The 20,356-nt window shown below is 37.5% G+C and overlaps 2 protein-coding genes across 3 annotated transcripts; both read right to left on the minus strand.

Moving 5' to 3' along the window:
* Positions 1-231: 231 nt before the first annotated feature.
* On the minus strand, positions 232-5,783 carry tm2d3 (TM2 domain containing 3). The gene is made up of 6 exons (XM_005796135.3): positions 5,652-5,783; positions 5,242-5,343; positions 3,553-3,713; positions 3,290-3,464; positions 1,627-1,702; positions 232-1,511 (listed from the first exon to the last, which is right to left on the minus strand). The coding sequence occupies exons 1-6, from the start codon at positions 5,755-5,757 to the stop codon at positions 1,346-1,348; spliced, it is 786 nt and encodes a 261-aa protein (XP_005796192.1). The 5' UTR covers positions 5,758-5,783; the 3' UTR covers positions 232-1,345.
* Positions 5,784-6,878: 1,095 nt separating this feature from the next.
* LOC102224806 (threonine--tRNA ligase, cytoplasmic) lies at positions 6,879-19,475 on the minus strand. 2 transcript variants are annotated; one of them, XM_023332516.1, is made up of 19 exons: positions 19,135-19,475; positions 18,164-18,250; positions 17,564-17,751; positions 17,346-17,469; positions 16,277-16,401; positions 15,925-16,042; positions 15,700-15,764; positions 15,529-15,607; positions 15,200-15,346; positions 12,868-12,966; positions 11,045-11,211; positions 10,777-10,939; positions 10,130-10,267; positions 9,694-9,771; positions 9,507-9,607; positions 9,208-9,312; positions 8,840-8,912; positions 8,620-8,734; positions 6,879-7,447 (listed from the first exon to the last, which is right to left on the minus strand). In XM_023332516.1, the coding sequence occupies exons 1-19, from the start codon at positions 19,453-19,455 to the stop codon at positions 7,299-7,301; spliced, it is 2,442 nt and encodes an 813-aa protein (XP_023188284.1). In that variant the 5' UTR covers positions 19,456-19,475; the 3' UTR covers positions 6,879-7,298. The 2 variants fall into 2 exon arrangements, with proteins under 2 accessions (XP_023188284.1, XP_005796247.1); XM_005796190.2 differs by having other exon boundaries at positions 18,164-18,253.
* Positions 19,476-20,356: the final 881 nt, after the last annotated feature.

Consider the following 20,356-nt stretch of genomic DNA (forward strand, 5'->3'; position numbering starts at 1 on the left):
AACAAGTTTTGGTTTTCAGTAGTTGTAGATCATGTCAATTAAAATAAACAGAAATATACCACCATGTAATGAATCTGTGACTTTCACATGTTGATTGGAATTAAATTACCTTCAGTGTGTACTCTTCAGCAAGCTTACCCTTTTGTTTTTCCTCAAAATCTACTGACTTATTATTCACCTGAACAGATTCACAACACAAATTTGTAAAAATATGACAAAACACTGCCAACAAAGAGTATAATAGGATTTTATTTACATAACTTACAAAGAAAACATCATTTACAGTCACAGCAGAGAAAAACATTCAATGAAACATACAAGAACATAATGCTGTTAGTCGCAAACAGAAACAAAAACAAATTTTTTTACAGTTAATAGTGTTTGACAAAGATTGCCAGTAGGATGGAGAGAAAATCTCAAATATCTCTACAGGAAAACCACAAAATGCAAGATGTGTTGCAACTACAACACATCTTTGAAGTGTTTCGGTTATTTACCATGAACCAACATACTGTATGTTGCTGTAATATTGTTGCGCTCAAAAAACGTGATTATACAGCTGAAGCAAGTGAAGGATGCTGCATATCTTTTCTTTTTTTGATGATTTTTTCTATCTGAAACTAAATTTCAAAAGACTGTATGGTAGTTAAAATCTATAATAATTAATAACTATGTAACCCTCAGGTCAATATCCTTACAGTTGCCTTATTTCAGAGGGGAAAAAAGAAATTAATGGAAAATAATTTACTTTTCTTTTTTTTAGGAGACTGGCTGTTTTCAGGAAAAAATATCACATTACAGTACTCCGTCAAAGCATATTCATGCTTTAAGAACATAAATATTACCTTCAACCAGTCTTCTGTGAGTGACGTAACCATATAAAGAACTGCAGCCATGGCAACCATTTGACCCACATTGATGCATCTACCTTGCAATAAAGTAGGAGCAATGAGTGGCGTAAGGTGACAGGATGTCTGTGAAAGAAGCGCTCCACAGGAAGCCAAAGATGAGCATGCTGGAGTGAAACTGCCGGTTAAGTCAAACCAACTGGATGCACATAAACGGCGGCTCTTCGTCCTCCTGCGCAGACCCATCTGCCCAATCTCAACAGGACTCGGACGCAGAGCGATTGGAACTGAGCATGTTGGTTCTGTAGGCAGAATCATCGCTGGCTTGACGGGGAAAACACTTCCTGCTCCTTAGCAGATGGGATGAGGACGTGTCGATGTGCTGGACAGGCAAACGTGCTAAGAACACGGCATCTCAGATCTTCGATCTTTTGCGAGCAAAGTAGTGTGAGGCGGAAGGGGTTGCAGACAGCAACTTTCCCTAGGGGAGCGCTGCTTCAGATGTAGAGGGAGCCGTCGGCAGGTCCCACATAGCCGACCCCAATCAGAAGAACATCTATCAGCGTCCAAATACCCAGGCCTCCAAAGCTGAATAGTTTGCCCAGACCCTCTCTCCACTGGCCCAGATAAAACCTGTCTGCCCCAAAACCGCCGAGAGTGATGCTGCAGCAAGAAAGAGCAGAGGCACAGATTCACAGGATGATAATTTGAGAGCACACATCCTGATTCAAACTGACTGAAGAGAAAAAAATGCTGAAAACTGGCTAAACGGGGTTACCTGAGTGCGAGTGCTGTTGACCATTTGTATCCACCGGTCCAGTTACAGAACAAACGCTTCTGAAACCGCCTTTTTCCTAAAGAATAAAATAACATTCAATAGTCACTTTAATATTAAACATTAACTTTCAAGAGAGATTTTTCTCATTTAAATAATTAAAAATATAAAAGATGTTTTGTACTCTGCTAGCTTTGCCAGACTAACAGCTGAAAGTCACTTTCTATACAGACAAAAAACACCCAACGTATTCAGACTCCTTCAACTTCCATCCTTTGTCACAATACAACCACAAACCCCAATGTTTTATTGTGATTTTATTTGGCAGGTCAACTCAAAGTAGTGCAAAGGTATTAAAAATGCAGTGTGTAACTTATAAAAAATATGTTTTTTACATATTTGTTAAAAACAGTCATGCTGTGACAGTTTGTCATGAGACAAATAATCTGTGAGATCAATCTCCTTCACTTCCTGCCTGAAGTAATATTGCCGTCTTAAGAAATGCACCACTCCCAAGTCATCCCGACCAAAAACAACCAATCAGACGCAGAGGAGTGTCTTAGCGCTGTCAATCAACATAATGCACTTGCTGCTAAATGTGCTAATGGTCGTTACAGGAAAACCGCTTATCCACCATCATGGGTGGTTATGCTAACAAGGTGCAGAGTAGCAAAGAGAAAGGGGAGGAGAAAAAGGGGAGCATGAGCAGCGCCACACAGAAAGTTGATTGATAACACTAAGACCTGTCTCCTTTCTCTGAGTGGTTATTTCTAGATAGCACTTGTAGACAGCAGAAGAAGCTCAATTTCTCTCTTTGTTGGAAGCATTCAGTTTTAATCAGGCAGCTTGGTAAAGGGCCTCTAAATTACAAACCACTCAGTTGAAGGTAAAATAAAACAAAATTTGTGCTAAATTGAAGTGAAAAATAAGAAGTAATTGTGAATATCTCATCACAGAATCTCCAGGCACAGATTATTGCTCCTTTTCCTACCCAGAAAAAAAAACAAAAAAAAGCATTTGGCATCCAATAAAAAGCATCACAGGGAAATCAGTCTGTCTTTTTGAAGCATATTATGTCACGACAGAGCAATCACAAAGCTGCCATGAACAATGAATTTCACATCTAAATTTGCATACCAGTTTTTCTGAGAGCTGTTTCAAATCTTTGTTTGTCAACAGTAACTCCTTTTCAGTCAGAGGGAGAGAAAAATGAACATCCTTTACAAACTGAATACAGCATCAGCTGCTGTATTCAGTCATTTAAGATAGCCCACATATGCTTTGTCTTTAGATGAGCATAAGGAATTAAAAGCAAAATACACCAAGTGGTTTTGTGTAAATCTTTTACACACTGCCATCTACCTGCATGCAAAACTAATTCATTTGTATCAATTTAAGCCAGCATTTGGATGGAGACAGAAAAAAAAAAGTCATCCCACGCCGTTCATTACTGTGTTTATGTAAAGGAAGTAGACAATGCAAAGTTCTGCATGACTCAGAGCTCCATTAAAAGGAAATAAAGAAACTTAAAAAAAAAAAAAGCTTAAACTGCCCATACCTTTTTTACAGGAAAAGAAATCGTCCTTCAAAGTTCAAAGTGGATGACGAATACACAATTCACAGAAAACTGCGAGCATAGTCATGCTATAAACATCTGTTGTCATACCTAAACAATGCACATGGTCTAAGACGTCACAGGTGGCGTTGTAGCGCTTGCGGGGACAGGACACCGTCATACAGTTGGTGGAGTTTGAGCAGCGGTACTCAGATGGGTCCAGCTGCCAGCAGAACTGACAGGTGATGGAGAGAGTGAAGTTACTCAGCTGCTCTCCTGACTTTCCCTGGAAATATAATAAAAAAACATTCCTTCAGAGTAACTCTAACCAAACTTTAGTGTAAATCAGACTTCGTACAGAAGCTGCTACTCACTACGCAGTGAACGCCTTTCTTGGGTTTACATGTGAAAGATGCCGGTTTCCCGTAAGTGCAGTTGTGTTGGAAAGTGCACTGAATGCAACTGGCTGGCAGACGATCACACAAACCTCCACTTGGACATTTAGAGGTGTAGCTGTCCTCATCTGTTGGGGAAACTGCACAACATCTGGCATTGAATTTGGATTGAAAATAAAACCCTTTAATAGAGTTGACCAAAAAAATGATTGCCTGGGTTAAGTAAAGTAGGTTGACTGTTAAAAAACAAATATGCAATGTGGTTCTGTAGTTATGAATATATTAAACTGTAAACAATTCTCTATGAAAAAGTCTGCACAAGAAGAAGAAGAATTACTTTATTCATCCCAGCAGGGAAATTATTTTAAGAAAATATAGGCAAGCTTTTGGAAAATCAAAAATCTAAAAAATTTAGTTAATTACTGTACCAAACTTTTTAATTCTGATCTAATTTATTGATATTCACCTGTAGGTATGTTACTTTTGATAACTGCATGGCTGTCATTCTTGTGCTCATCAAGCAACTTGTGATTTTGCCACCTGGCATTGCCAATGCCTTGAAAAAACAATCTTTTAAATGGTTGCTGCAGCTGGGTTTGATACTTGGCAAACAGCATTTGATAAATTACATAAAATATAAGATAAGAATTCCAATCATTATCAAATTTTATAGTAATTTGTAAGACAGCTATGGGAAGGTTTTGACCTTTGAACACACAACTCTTAAAAATGTAATATAACGTACTCAATAAAGACAGCTTTACAACATTTTTTCTGTTTCCAGAATGATTTTTTTTTTTTACATTTACTTGTAATTCATTGGTTTTCATTATCTGTATGCTGATCTTTGAATCAGCAGGGTGCTAAAGAGTGATTCCATTTCTTTGTGTGTGTGTGTGAAGTTCACCTGTACTTAATATGTGACTTTTCTTTAAATTAGCCCATTTAAATTTGGACTAGATTATGTTACACTAAACATGGTAAGATGGCTGTGATTCTGGAGGGAGGGGTTCATCCTATAACTAGCAGGTTGCCAGTTTAAACCTACTCTAAATCACTTCACCTGTCTTGCCTGCCTGTAGTGGTCAGAGGGAAGCTATGGCTACAATGTAGTTTACCAACATCAATGTGCGAGAGGGTGTATGACTGATTGTAGTATAAAATGCTACAACTATACAAACGAAGGCTATTTACCATAGATTCTATGATGTTTCACACCTTTACTTTTGTGAAAATGATTTAAAAAAAAAAGAACCTCAATGCTGTGTGGTGTCTAAACATGACATATTTGAAAAAGCCTGATTTAAGAGACTGCCTTTTGTATTTTTGAATGAGTGTTCGTTTATCTTTGGTTTAAGAAATTTTGCTGTATGAAATGTTAATTTTTATTTTTTAGGTAATTTTATATACGTTCATAAGAACAAAGGCTGAATAGTCTAACACTTTCCCGTGCTTTATTTATCTTTTTAAACAGAGGTATCCATATTTGGAAAATTCTATACATTTCCAGACTTTAAGACTGGAAAGGAACCTTGCAAAGAACTGTCTATCAATTCAGAGATACAAGATATTAACAGCTGTCTAAAATATTTGTACCAATGTAATTGTGTGCTAAAACAAAAAATAAAGATATATTCCTCATGAAGATTTAATATTATTTGAATTTACCAGAGGCTACAGCTGGGATCACCGGGCTGGTGATGATAGTTCCATGCTGGGCGTCTCTTGTGTAAGGAGGTTCTTGGTCAATATGAGGAGAACTCAGGTATCCTAAAAAGCGATCATATTTAGTATAAAAAATATTGCTTAAAGGGCAAACATAGCATAGCAGTTTGTTACTTTACCGAGACGACAACAGAGTATAGTAACTTCTTCTAAATCAGTAGTTACAGCCACTGTTTAGTTCTAATTACAGTAAAATAAAGGTTCAATCAGAAAATATTAGTCAGAATTGTTTTCATTCAGAAGCAGCTTGTAGGAGAAGGAGCTAGCTTGCTATGTTAGCTTGTAGCTTTAGGTACAAAACTAAACGCTAAAGCTTTCTTCTTGAATAAATATAGCTGTATTTGTAAACATACCATTTACGCACTGTAAAAACAAATCCATAAACAAGATGACAAATATTCCATAGTGTTTGCAGCTCCGTCCTCGGTCTGGTCTCCATATGTGACAGCTAGTAGCCATTGTTGCTGCGGAACAAGAAGCACCAGTTGCATTCACGGAGTGTAGGAACCAAGAAAGATGGACGGAATGCTGTTGTATCCGATTACAGATGATCGCCTTTTGTCTCTACCGTTAGTGTTTTGTTTATATAAATGATACCAAGTAATAGATTTAATCAGTGAACAAAGCACTAATCTAGATGCAAACAAGCGATTCTATTTTTTCCCTCTTACTTGTGTTTACAAGCACGGATTGCACGTAAACGTATAACTACACTGCTTAGTGTAATTTTTTGGTTAATAGAAATAAAAAGGATAATAAACATGAGATAAAAGAATAAAAAAGACTTTAAAAATTAAATTCGGGATCTACTGAGTAGGAGCTAAACATTGAGGGAACATTTCCCTTGATGTTACTTGAACGCAGCATGATTTAGGGGGCGTTCCTTTTATGTTCTCTTGACTCTGAAGGCATCTTTTTCAATAATAGCGTATGAATGCGCGAATAACTCAGTATATAGACATTAACATAGATACTCATTTAAATAAGCTTGAAATACAGACATTAAATGTAAAACAATTAAAAAGGAAAATATTTCGCTACAATTTCATTATCGAAGTTTAAGCATGATTAGGATTATGTAAGTATTTTAGGTCAGGTTTTAATTTTCAGTTAATTTTGTCTGCCTTAACTTAAACATTAAACTCAATGGACGGGATGAGAAGCTGCAACAGAAAAAAAGTGATTTGTGTGAATAGGTTAACCAATCAGATATCCGGGTCAATTGTAAAGCAAAAGGAAACGTTCAAAACTTCACATTATTAAAACAGAAAACAAAATATTATTAGATATTTTTTTAAAACAACCGAAAGAGTTAAATGCAATTAAATGGTAAATCTCACTATTGGGCTCCTTTTATTTAGACAGTAGCACAATCATGTGTAACAGCTAAAAGAGAAATATATTTTACAATCTGACACTGTATGTTCCTAACCGTACACATTAACATGTAATGCAATTATGGTCTTTCACATCACACAGAATAATATCAACAATTACTGGCAAATAATATGGAAAATGCCTGGAAGGCTTAATGAGAAACGATAAAATGTGAATGAAAAGTGAAAAGACAACACATTTTGCAGATTTTTTCCCTTTTATTTCAGGTCTTTTTTCTCCCCATGACTGCAGATCTTTGTGAGAATAGGTGTCAATTTCACATCATTCTAATGATCATAGCGATCTCACACTCAGTTATCAGTTCAGTTTCCTTTTAATTGATTTAGACTGCCATGAAATTATTTGATATTCAGACCCAAAAACCAGATTTTCCCCTCCAGAGCTCACTGACAATCACATGCACATTTACTTGTTTTCTGCAGCCCCATTCATTAAAATGCACTTACACAAGACTACAATCCATTTGTGTCCACTTCACATTTATAACTTTACAAAATCCATCTACATACATGCCATCATCTGCCTATTCACAGCTCCTCTAACTCAACTGCTGTGCATGAGTTAACTTAAGGACAAAGTTTGCTTTGCTTTGCCCATCTTCATCAAAATTCTTCTTCTGCATTTCGACAGCGGGATTGCTTAAGCAGGGTCAAGCGAGCCATCACCTCAGACACCGGCAGTTCTCCGTGGACCTTGTTGTCTCTCGTGCGCACATTTACGCTGTTAGTCATCTTCTCTTTCTCCCCGACAACTGCCAAGACACGAGACAACAGCTTGACATGACACCACGAGCACAGCTACCCTAACACAGTCCCGGCTTTGTATCGGTGGCTTCAACAACTGTGGGTGGTTGGCCAGCTTGAGCGACCATTCGGCTTGAACTGTGACTGTAATTAGCGGCATTTCTTTTGAATCACTCAACATCTCATGGTTCTTTTCTAAGCAGCTGTGCAGTGAAAAAAAAACTAGGGCTGCAAGCAACTAACAATTATTTTAGTTGTTGATTAATCTATCAATTATTTTGATGATTAGTCGGATAAAAAAAATTGGAACATTCTGCGGATTTTTTATTTGAGCCTTTTTTTTACGCAAAAGTAGAATTACATTGGAAGATGCAAATAAACAGTTCAATTCATTCTTTAAATAATAAAATATTTTATTGCTTAAAATGTTGAATTTTTGAATTACCCAATCAATGAATTTGTAGCAAAAAGCGCTTAGTAGGAGAAAAATAATTTTTTTAAATATTAAATGCAAAACGTACAACTATTTATACAATTTTGGCTTAATTACTGCTCTGGTTAATTTGTTCTGAATCTGTTTTCAGGTTACTTCAAATGGCCTTAAAAGGATCACAGATTTAGTCCCATAAAACTCATCATTGGGTTTCTAGTATTTCATTCCACAGTCAGTTCAATTCACGAACTGTTAACAATTAATCAATTAGCAAATTAGTTGACAGTTATTTCAATTCTCGATTCATCACGATTTATCCGATTAATCGCTTCTGCCCTAAAACAAACCATAAAAGGTCTGATCAGTTTAACTACAGATTGTATATTTTTCATTTTTCTATGTATTTTTTGAAAAAGTGATCACATTGGAAAGATGGGGTTGTCAGATGTTAAAAATGAGATTTCATCTTCTGCTTAGATTAAAATGTAACATAAACCAATTTAAATTCACCTGAAGTTACCATAAATTATTTGGCTGGCCATAATGTACTCTCACTTAAAATCTAAATCTATAAAAATATCGTTAGTTCTCCGAGATGGAAGGAACAACCTTCCCAACTAATCAAGTTAGAGAACTGCTGCTCTATAAATATGAAACTGAAATATAAAACTGACTAGATTTGTTACACCTCACAGCAGCTCGCATCCTCTTCACTAATAAATTACATTTGGCATCACATTTTCTCACCTAGGATGAAATTATATTGAGCCAACTGAGCGTTTCGGATTTTCTTGTTCAGGAGGCAGCCAGAGTCCAGATCAGCATCTGCCATGAAACCGGCTTCTGTGAACTGCTTGCAGACCTGACAGAGAAAAATACCACTTAATGTAATCAGCAGCATGCTGTACAAACATATGACACCTTTCAGTGACACAGCGGTGTCTATTTTGGGAAATAGAACACGCACCTTGTTGGCGTAATCCTCACAGGAGGGGTTGACGGGCACCAACATCACCTGTCGTGGAGAGAGCCACAGAGGCCTGTTGAAGAGACACAGACGGCTTGTGATGATCCTCATGTAGCGTGAAGCTAACAAGCACGCCAACCTCTTCAAAAACCGAAAGTTAAAAGGCTGAAATCACTGTAGTGGGAATGATGAGAGTGAGAGAATTGTGCTGCTGTCCAACACAAAGGCATGTAATTAAAAGCAAGCGTACAATTAGACTGGAACATAAAACCACCCACAATAAGAGGAAAACATCTAATTCATCACTCATATGCATTTTACATTATGGATTGTGATTTAAGGGCTTGAGCAACAGGGATTCAGCTCACCATTTTCCTGCATAGTTCTCTGTGAGAATGGCAATCATCCTTTCCACTGAGCCCAAGATGGCACGATGGATGATGACTGGCCGCACTTTGTCATCCCCATCCTTTCTGTTATCACAGAAAAACAACAGAAAGTGAGGTGGAAAGAGGAAAATCTGAATCTTTTTCCTCTCTTTAAATGTTTATTAAAATTCTTTCATGATGAAAACCTCAAATTTGCATACATGTCTTGTTTGCTTGGCTTTAGTGCAACACAGCACCCAGACTCAGCAGCATGGCAGCATTCTGATTAGCTGACTCACCCCACAAAGGTCAGATTGAAGCGAATAGGCAGCTGGAAGTCCAGCTGAATGGTGGCACACTGGTGGTAGCGTCCAATCGCGTCTTTGATCTTAATGTCAATCTGCAACGGCAGAAAAAGAATAGCAGACCCTCAGAATCGAGCCGATTTTGCGTTTGCTGGGAGGTTATGAGAAAATACTGCCTGACCTTGGGTCCATAAAAAGCCCCGTCTCCAGGGTTGAGTTTCCATGGCTCCCCAAACTCATTCAGGCTGTTTTCAAGTTGCTGTCAAACATGAAGCATGCGTTGCAAAGATTATTAGTAAATGCAACAAGCAGGAACATGACTGGACATTCAGTCTGTCCTGCTTAATATCAAATTATATAACAAAACCATACATTTGTAATCCAAATAAAACATATTAGTAATGACTTGCTGAAAACACCGCCTACAGAAATTCAAGAAATTTGACATGACTCACAGATGTGATACTATTAGATGATCACAAAGGTGACAGTGAACCAAATATCAGAAGGAGAAGTTATTTATCTAAATTCATCGCAGCGAAGAAGACAAAAATTAGATCAGTTCACTCTTTTTTTATTTATTTCAATGTGTAATCCCGATGCACACCACAGTTTACCTTCTCAGCCTGGTTCCACACGGCTATGTCACCCAGATACTTTTCTGGACGGGTTGACAGATAAAGCTGGAAGGAGAATCCGAACACGTCGTAAACACAGCGCAGGAAGTCCAGACAACCCTTCATCTCTGACTCAATCTGTATTAAAAATAAAAAATAAAAATAAAAAATGAGACGCCCATGGTACAGCGAATTTATCTGACTAACATCAAAAAACTAAAACCCTACCAAACCTTTTCCTTCCATTCAATTTTCCATTAACAAGTTTGCATTTCATATGGCTGTCCCTGCCAGTTGGCTCTGAATAAATAATGACATAGATTGTAATATATTAAAACACTTATGACTGATTATGCGAGTATTTTGGCATTAAAATATGATGGCATGTTTGTAAGAGATGTTCAGAAATCTAATATTAAAACTAATATCCAGTTTATTTAGAATAAATGTCAGAACTAAAGCTTCAAACTGCATTTCTCAATGATAAAATATAGTTACAAAGGGGGGTTAATATCCCCCTTCATGGCATAATAGAGAGATTATTATTAGTTTAGAGGATAGATATTTTGCTAACTTTTTTATGATACCATTTCACTAATTTATTCTGTTGCAAACAATAAACTTGAAGGTTGGATTGCAGATCTGACCTGATCCATCACGCAGAAAATGTGAGCATCATCCTGCTGGAAGCGCCGCACTCGGGTCAGACCAGTCAGAGTTCCTGACAGCTCGTTCCTGTGCAGGACCCCGAAATCTGCCAGCCTCAAAGGAAGCTCTCGCCATGAGCGAGGCCTGTGGCTGAACATCAAGCTGTGGCAGACAAACCAGAAAGAAGCAAATCAAACCGTGCAACAAACCTCCGCTCGGTGTGAAAGGTTTTCATGTGCAAACCGCTGGGAGACGCTCTAAATTTACCAGTGGCCGGGGCAGTTCATTGGTTTCAATGCAAAGATGTCATCTTCCACAGGGAATGAAAACATGTTTTCACTGTAGTGCTGCCAGTGGCCAGATGTCTCCCACAGCTTGCTGTTGTAGATGTTGGGGGAGGCGACTTCCTGAAAGCCTCTTCTCCAGTATTCGTCCTGGATAAACAAGAAAACCACATAAGGCTAAACGTTCCAGATGGACTGCACAGGTACTTCACTGAGAGAAAATGAGCCACGACTTTTGGCTTGAAACCCCCAGCCACTGCAACAAAAACAGAGTCACTGAACAAAAACAGTGTCTCATCCGTTTTGTTTATCCATTTTTTTGCCCCGAAGAGAAACCTGTAACAGCCTGTAGATTCGCTTTGCTGCCAACAGTTGAAGGCTGGTGGAAAAGATTTCTGTGAACATGTGAAACTGTGAAAAACATAAAGGAGGTAGCGAGAACACACACCGAGTCAGCTTTTTCTGAATAATTATTTTTAGCAGTAAAAGGACATATTATTCCACAAACGGCTGCCATCAGTCATGTGTATGAGCTTCATTTCCTAAAGAGTTCTGACTAAATGTTCTGAAAACATGTGTTTAAGGAAAATGCGAAATCATAGTTTCAGAGTGAGAACTGGCTCGGGTGATGTGATAATGATCTTGCACCGATTCTGTGGAGCCTATGTGCGGCACTCTGGCATGGCCGAGCCCGTGGGTGTGTGCAGCCTGCTGTGAAAGCCTTGGAGATGTCAACTCAACTTTGCAAAGACGTCAGAGATCCCTGCAGAGTCTATAAAGTCCACTGAAGTTGCTCTGGAGACCAAAGTTTCAATTACAAAGTTAGATGTTCGGCTGCAGACTGAGGATACCTTCGTGTTTCTGCAACAATTCAACTCACTGGAACATATTTAAAGAGCCTTGAAAAAATATTCACACTCCTTAAACCTATCCACATTTTTCACACTCCACAAAACACAAACCTCAGGGATGCGTTAATAAACCAACAAAATAGTGAATACTTGTGAAATAAAAATAAGGCTTCTTTTAAAAATAAAAATGTGAAAAGTTTGGATTTTCTTCAACCAAATTCACTCAAATACCCCTAAATAAAATCGTGCTCAACCAGCTGCCTTCATATGATCGCAAACTAAAAAAAGCATTTTGTACTTTAGACTTTCATTTCTTATTAAAAAAAAAAAGAAAATCATATATTCTTTTCCTCCCACTTCACAATTAAGCACTACTTTGTGTTCGTTTTCAATTAAATACATTAAAGCCTTTTGGTCTAATATGACAAAATGTTAAACAAAAAAGGTATGAATACTCTGCAAGACAACATTAATTCCAGCTTGCCACTCACTGAATAGATGAAAATAAATAAATAAAACACTTTGCAAAGCTTTCATCACAGTTGAGACAACCTGCAGCAATCAAGATGGTGTGAAGACTTTCCCCATTTCCAGAGGCGAATTTAAACTTATAAAACTGACCACAAATATTCAGTTTGCTGCTAGCAAAGTGGTCTGTATTGTAGTGAAGTGGCAATCACCTCCAGCCCACCGAAAATGTTAAGAATAGCCTGAATCTCCTGAACTCAGACGGAGTGTGTTTCTGTGTTACAGCCCCCCTGCAGTGTTTCAGTTTTAAAATGATAATTGCCGCCTACAGCAGAAGCAGAGAGAATTTTTCAACAAAACTTTCATGTAAACTAAACGAGAGTCTGAGGATGTGAACAGAGCTACCTCACAGGGGACTCCGAGAGCTTTGAAAACCAATGATTGTTTTGAAAGAAACAACCGAAGTTGCTGATTGAACCCGTCGTACCCTGATGAACTCTGTGAGCGTGTTGTAGATGTAGGCGCCGCGTGGCATGAAGAAGCAGCTGCCAGGGCTGAGATCGTGGAAGAAGAACAGCTCCTGATCCTGTGAGCGAGACAAAGGAAATTACTTTTTAATAACTTCTCATCTGCAGGTCTTAAGCCAATGAGAAACTCTTTCATACGCAGCAGGGAGCAATCCAATCATCACACTTCAAGGTGACCTCACAGCTGGAGAGCAGGGTCAACCATTCTTATTGAAGTGAGCAGGAATAAATCGAGCACAGTGATAACAATGACAAGGCCCTCTGATTTGATAAATTAGGCTCCCAGATGGTGACACCTTGCACCACTTCCACATATTTCAACAGAGTGTCAGATTGTACTTTGGCACCTTAGGGTATAACAGGTTCTTAAAGATTAATATGAAAAAAAAATATACTAATTTAGGCTTCTAATAGTCCACTTGTACATGAATGTTGAGCACAAGTACAAGTCCCTAACCAAGTCTTTCTGGACTCTTAGGTTCAGCTAAAATAACTATTTCATGCAGGCGATGTTCCAAAATCTCAATAAAATATTAATCTATTTATATTATCAACAATTTTGTTAAGTAAAAAAATATATTTCTGAACATCTGGATGCCTGTCAATACATGCCTAAGGTTCATACTTTTTTCTGAAAACCAATTCATAATTTATCATAACTTTAAGCATTGATTATTGTGTTAAATTGTGAATATGACAGCTCTTTTATTCACTGGAATGATAACGTGTTTGAAAATTTTAATGTCAAAAATTAAAAGGTCGCTCGTTTTGGAGATAACTATTCAGGCCACTATGACTACAATCAGACCTTATTTACATGTTTCGTCTCTCCAGTCCAAAGAAAGCTTTTTAAAAGCTGACAGTGATCAAATTCATTATGTTGAGAGATAATCTGGGTTCTGACAGAAAAAAACAACAAGAAACTCATAAGTCAAAGACAATGCTTTGCTCAAATCTTATTCTTCAATATGTTTCTCCATTTTTTTACCTTCCTGCACTCATGTCCAGCATCCCTTAGTCACTTTATTTTATAATACAGCCAATTTTGAATCCAGCAAAAGGAACCGCCATGATTTCCCACTGTTTGGGCCAGAACCGACAGCTGCAGTCTGTCGAACTCAGGTCGACAAAACTGCTGATGGAGTTGGAAAGGCGACTCTTCCTTCAGCAGGAGGTCCCAGAACTGTCTGAGAAGAAATGCGGGTCGGTTCCATGACCATAAAGAGCTCATCAGACCAAAAGTAGGGATTTCTTTGGTGGTTCTGGTGTTGAAATCTGACAAATCAAAAGGTGAATTTATCAATTCCTCCTGCCTTTTTCCCCCTTCCCTCTCAGATTGACATAATAAAAACAAACCTGTAAAGTTCCTATCCACAGACTTTCAATAATCACATCAATTCTTCATAAAGCTTAGATGATACTCAGTTTAATAATGTTTTTAATGTTCAGTTCCCTTGACAAACATTTTCTTCTACAGTACATATTTTAGACTAATTTATTTTAACTCAAGAAAAAACACACAAATTAATCTTAGTTTTATCATCTTTAGCCAAAATATAAATACTTCTGACTAATCCAAAGTAAACACAAATCTCCCTGCTTCTTCTGTTAGAGATCCTTCAATGGATATGAAAGAAAAAGACCCTCATTTAGATGAACATGTCAGTTATAATACGTCTGATAGAGTAACTTAAATGTCATAAACCTAAGTTACTCTAACCCGCTATGATTTTATAAAACAGAAGGCCAGCTGGAGGCTTTTTGAGTTGCTGTGATGCATTGCCCTAAATGAAAGCTGAGAAACGTGTCACTGAGCAAAATCTTTAACCCAACATGGAAGCTTTTTACATTATGTTGAAACTCACGTTTAATATGGAACTGTTATAATAACGTGCTGACTGAGGAGCTGCCGTCTGCATCCTTCATGCAGAGTAACCAGATGGGGTGACTGGACGATTCACAGATGTCCTAAATATCTGGATGAAGCAGCACAGCGCCCCCAGCTGGTTTATGACAGGAAGCAGATTTGGATATGAAGGGAACTGTATTGTCTGACTAACAGTAAACTAGCTGAGGTAAAGGAAAAAAGCTTAAATAAATGTTTTTCTGTGAGATGTGGTTTAAAGTTCTTTGACACATCTACAAAAAAAACCCACAGACAAAGACTGTTATGTGAAGAAGATGCTTCAGCAATTATGTTGGTAGTATAATTGCAGAGCGAGAATCATCTCTAATTTTAGGCCTCTATCTGCTGAGGTAGACGCTAAAACGCGTCTGCATGCACTGACTCACTTTGCCAATCTTTCTGTGGTCTCTATTCTTGGCCTCCTCTTGAAAGCGTTCCCATTCCTTCAGCATCTTTGAGTCTGGGAAGGAAATCCCATAGATTCTCTGTAGAGTCTCCATGTCTGAGCGGCCCTCCCAGTAAGTGGAGGAGTTCTGATGACAGAGATAAAGTAAAGAAAAGAAATATTTATCTGAAAAGTACTTCCACTTCAAAATAATGGTCTATTTTGTGTTGGCATATCACTAAAATCCAAATATGACGACATGTGAACAGGTTCTGCATCGTTTAAAAAAGCCAACAATGACTCTATACTAACTCTGCTATTTCCACTCACCTTGTATATCTTCATTGCCTTGATCTTCCCTGTGTGTCTGACATGAGGGCCTCTGCATAAGTCAATCAAGGGCCCACATCTGGAAAATATTCACCAGTCGTCATAAATGATGTATAAATTCATGGATTTAAAATGACTAATTGTTTTTCTAATTTGGAAAAAAGGACTTGCCTGTAGACTGTTGTAGTCGGGGTGGTAACTTTCTCATTCAGAATGCGACACTTGAATTTGTTGTACTGGAAAGAGAAAAGGCTTTTGATGAAAAACACTAAGCTTTAAAAAAAAATGTATTCAAAGCTTTTGTGCCTAAATTAATACATGTAGCCTAGATAATCTCAGCCATTTTTTTCCCTGAACTAGGCAGGAAGGAAACATCCACCCTAACTGACTACTTACTTTAAACATTTTAAGCAGCGTCTCTTTACTGATTTCAAGTCTCTCAAAAGGCTGTTTCTCTTTCACCACACTCTTGCACAAAGCCTCCAAGTCTCCAAACTCTGTGCTGGACACTGACCTGGAAACACCAAACACATCCAGGTCATTTACCCAGAGTTCAAGTTCAGTACTGTTCTGACATTTCAGTCTATATCTATCAGCAGAGTGATCTTGTATTTGGACTCAGGTCGTATAATGGGGCTAGAAACATTGTTCAATTGGCAACTAAGTTTAAAAATATACGTTAAATATCTAATTTTTCTACAAGTTCAATGTGAACGTGGCAAAATGCAGATAGTTAAAGAGTACTTACTTCTGTCCATCTAGGAACATGTCGTAGTAGAAGCCATTCTCTATCGGGGGGCCGTAACACAAACAGCCTCCATAGAAACGCTCCATCGCTTCCCCCAGGATGTGAGCGCTGGAGTGCCAGTACACCTGAAGGCAAAATGAAGACACATGGAGAGCCAATTATAAAGGGTATAAAAAGATATATAAAGTTAGAAAAATATTTAAAGCAAATATCTAAAATCAGATAATCATCATCAGTCTGAGAAGGAACAGTATGTAAACATCTCTTTTCCAGCAACACTCAAATTTGTTTCAGACAGAAACAGCTTTATTATTATTAAACCTCTTAATTTGCTTATTTGGTTTCATCTCTTCACAAGAGCTTCTCTCAGTGTGTCATTCAAATAAATGCTATAAACTGTTTTAATTCTTGCACATCAGATCCCTTTCATATAAAGCAGCTTTGATGATTACGTGTTTCTTTTCATTAAACATTATACTTTTTTATTGTTGAATTGTCCTTTCCAATAGAATTGATTTAATAATTTTTTAAAATCTCTTTAGTAAACATCTTGTGCTTAAGGTCTTTCTACCCCATCATGTAATATTTCTCTCTTTTTCCCCCTACATTAAAACCAAATTTCAAATTTGTTAGATGTAGCTTAATATATGAAAGTAATCTTAAATAATTTAAGGGCTAAACCTATGACCAATTGACAAATGAAAACTTTTATTTGTCTACTTTTTGAATAGCATTTGTTGCTGCATAAACTACTAATTGAACAGTCCTGAAATGCAGGAAACTATTTACAAAATCAGATTTGGATTGGCCTCAATTTTCTGAAAAGAAAAAAAAAGAAACGATGTACTCTTACATCAATCTTCTTGATTGGTTTACATGAGAGCAACCAAGAAATGTATTATTGCTTAATTGAAAATCAGTTTAATTTCAATTGAATCTCTCCTGTTATCTGTTCTTATGAAATTTGAAACAACGGTTTGGGTATTGTCATATTATTGTAAAGCAGAAAGTTAAAAAAGGACTGAAGGTAAATTTAACTGATTCACCGCAAGTTTTTTTTTGCACTCACAGATTGAGCATCTTCATTATCAAAGCGCAAGATCTCAAGAGAGCAGTCCTGCTCAAGAGGTCTGTCCAGATCCCAGAGCTCTCCGTTAACACGAGAAATCACGGCATTGTCGGCCAGGCCTTGGCTGAAAGGCAAAATACAGAACACCCTCAGAAAAGCCGCATCCTTAATTATGTCACTAGTTTCCTTTTTTCCGTCAATAAAAAAGGAAAAATTACCTGATGTCAGAGGCTATCTGATACGGTGTCGTAACCCAAGACTTCCCTGGCACCTTTTGCCCATCTGTCAGCTCAACAATAACGGGTTTACTTTCTGCAGCCTTCCTCGCCAGCAGGGCATCACTCTCCTTCTTAAGCTCCTCGTAGAGGCTGAGGCGCTCGGTAACATATGGAGGCCATGGATTCAGCTTCACAAGGAATAAATGTAAACGAGAGAAAGAAAAAACTACAATCAGTATCAAAAAACTGCCTGATATTAATTATATACTGTATATACAAGTTTAAGATACAACTAATATATTCATGGTTCAACTTGATTTCACTGGAGGGAAGAAGTTTATTCTAGATTTTACAGTAAATGGTTCTGTCCATTAGTCAAACCATGTACCGTTATCGCCTCCCACCTCGATTGTGGACATAATTTATTAAGGGCATTCTCACATTTGTCTTTTTCTAAACTCAACAGGCATTGATGCCGGAGAGATATGTCTAATACTAAATAATATTCACTCGCAAGTAAGCAAAATGAATAAATTAGCATGTATATTTCACAGAAAATAACTTGCTGTTAGAAAATAACTATGATCCAGTGAGATTTACCTCCTTCGTTCCTCCATCCACTCCTCCTTTATCCTGCTTCTTCTCCTTCTTGTTTTTCTCACTGGGTTTCTTGTCTGGGATTGGCACCTGCTAATGAGGAGAACAAAATTGGTTTTGAAACCAATTAAGCAAAAATAATGTACAACAAAAACAAAATAGAAGTTGACCAAAGAGCTGTATAAGTAAGGTCCGTTTAAATACTTAAACAAGACTTACTTGTTGTCTTGTTTAAGTAAGTCTTAAACGAGACAACAAGATTGGAGAATATCTAAAGTAAACACTGCAACAATAGCCAAGTCTGAAAGAAGTGAAGGCGTGGATATATTTCCTCAGGTTTGAAAGTGAGAGAAATTACTTTTTCAACTGCATCCATTAGTTTGTGTTAGAAATCAGTATTGTAAAAAAATTAAAAAATAAATAAATAACAAAATAAAATCTACAAATTTTGAAGAAACGCATTTTTGAATGCCTCTGGCATTTGCTGTCTCCAATGGTCATTGGCGAGACGTGGGGTGCGCCTTAGATAAACGGCTAGACGGCTATTAGATCACGGGGGAGCACAGAGACATACCGGACAATTACCTCAGAGCAATTAGGAAAAAACAATTAACACAACATGCATCTTTATGAATTGGGAAAAAAGCCAAAGTCCCTGCTTAGAAACCATACGTCTTGTTTTTTTTAAAAAAAACGTGTGGCTCTATTACCGTATGGTTTAATTCACCTGGAACAGTTTCACTCACAAAGCAGGTGTTCATGATGGACCAGCCTGAACCAACAGCATTAAGCGCTGCAGTGCAGGTCATTCTACACAAACAGTAACTGAGTGGGACAGCTGTCTGTGGACGTGGGGTGGTGTGACCTATTCAGGCCCGCTACACTCACAATGACTAATCACTGCAACTGATCCATTTTTTATTTTATATTCCCAATAATTAATCCAGCTATAACACTTCAGTATTTATTATTACCCTGTTATCCGTTCGGCTGTCTGTTTGTTGTGCTTTTACGGTTTTCCTCTCCGGGGTTTTGCCACACTGTGCTTCTGGTTGTTTCCTTCCCGGCGCCTCCTCCAGCTCCAGCTCAGCCTGCAGACCCCTCCGGAGGTGCAGCAGCCGGTATCTGAGCTTCTCATTCTCCGCCCGCAGGTTTTCCAGCTCCGGACTTACACAAGCAACCCCGGCGCGGTCAGCCCCGCCGTTTAGTCCGTCCCGGAGAGCGGAGATTTCAGCGGTGAGAAGCCGAATCTGCTCCTCCTGGGCGCTTAAACGTGCAGCCATGCAGTGCGCCATCTTTAAATGACCACTGATGACATCCGGCAAGGATCCGGGAAAAATAAAAGACTCGCTTGAAAAATTAAAATAAGCAACAACAACAAAAAAAAGGTTAATATTTACTCAGTAAATCTGTGAGAAAATTAATATTTTGGCCAAAATGTTACAAATTTAAAGAAAAATACTGACTGTAGTAGTTTTAGAGCATTCACGATCCTTACATAAATAAATAAAAAGCAACTAACATCTGAGAGAGCTCCAAAGCAAAATAAGCCAAAATATTAGATACCTAAAAATTGGACCCCTTTAGGTGTGGGGACATTGTTTCATTGATTTGGTTTATGTATAATTGAATTCAGAGATGTATTTTATTTCCATTTTGACTGTACTGTGAACAAGGAATTTTGTTGCGCTTTGCAGAAATGTTTGCAGCTAAAATACACAATTTAATAGGACGGGACATTAAACCTTAAATACTAGAGTTGAATGTTACAGCATGTAGAGAACAGGCTAAGGAATCTCTGATGACTGCCGTTTTATTACACTGAACAATCTGTGAAAAAAAAATGTGATCACATAGTTTATTAGCAAATATTCTTATGTTAATTCATAGGAATAGATAGATAGATAGATAGATAGATAGATAGATAGATAGATAGATAGATAGATAGATAGATAGATAGATAGATAGATAGATAGATAGATAGATAGATAGATAGATAGATAGATAGATAGATAGATAGATAGATAGATAGATAGATAGATAGATAGATAGATAGATAGATAGATAGATAGATAGATGGATGGATGGATAGATAGATAGATAGATAGATAGATAGATAGATAGTTTTGTTATTTTTTAACGAATAAAGTTAAATAAAAACAGAATAGAAAACCTTGAGTGAGGCTATAAGGGTTA

Source organism: Xiphophorus maculatus, chromosome 4 (genome assembly GCF_002775205.1).
Source record: "Xiphophorus maculatus strain JP 163 A chromosome 4, X_maculatus-5.0-male, whole genome shotgun sequence".
Lineage (NCBI taxonomy): Eukaryota > Metazoa > Chordata > Actinopteri > Cyprinodontiformes > Poeciliidae > Xiphophorus > Xiphophorus maculatus.

Coding starts and splice junctions, on each gene's coding strand:
- tm2d3 (XM_005796135.3), bottom strand. CDS start 5,757: ATGGCTACTAGCTGTCACATATGGAGACCAGACCGAGGACGGAGCTGC. Junction 5,344..5,651: donor GTTTTTACAGTGCGTAAATG/GTATGTTTACAA, acceptor ATCGCTTTTTAG/GATACCTGAGTTCTCCTCAT. Junction 3,465..3,552: donor AGAAAGGCGTTCACTGCGTA/GTGAGTAGCAGC, acceptor TTATATTTCCAG/GGAAAGTCAGGAGAGCAGCT.
- LOC102224806 (XM_005796190.2), bottom strand. CDS start 19,455: ATGGCGCACTGCATGGCTGCACGTTTAAGCGCCCAGGAGGAGCAGATT. Junction 17,752..18,163: donor TGGATGGAGGAACGAAGGAG/GTAAATCTCACT, acceptor TTCCTTGTGAAG/CTGAATCCATGGCCTCCATA. Junction 16,043..16,276: donor ATGTTCCTAGATGGACAGAA/GTAAGTACTCTT, acceptor TGGTGTTTCCAG/GTCAGTGTCCAGCACAGAGT.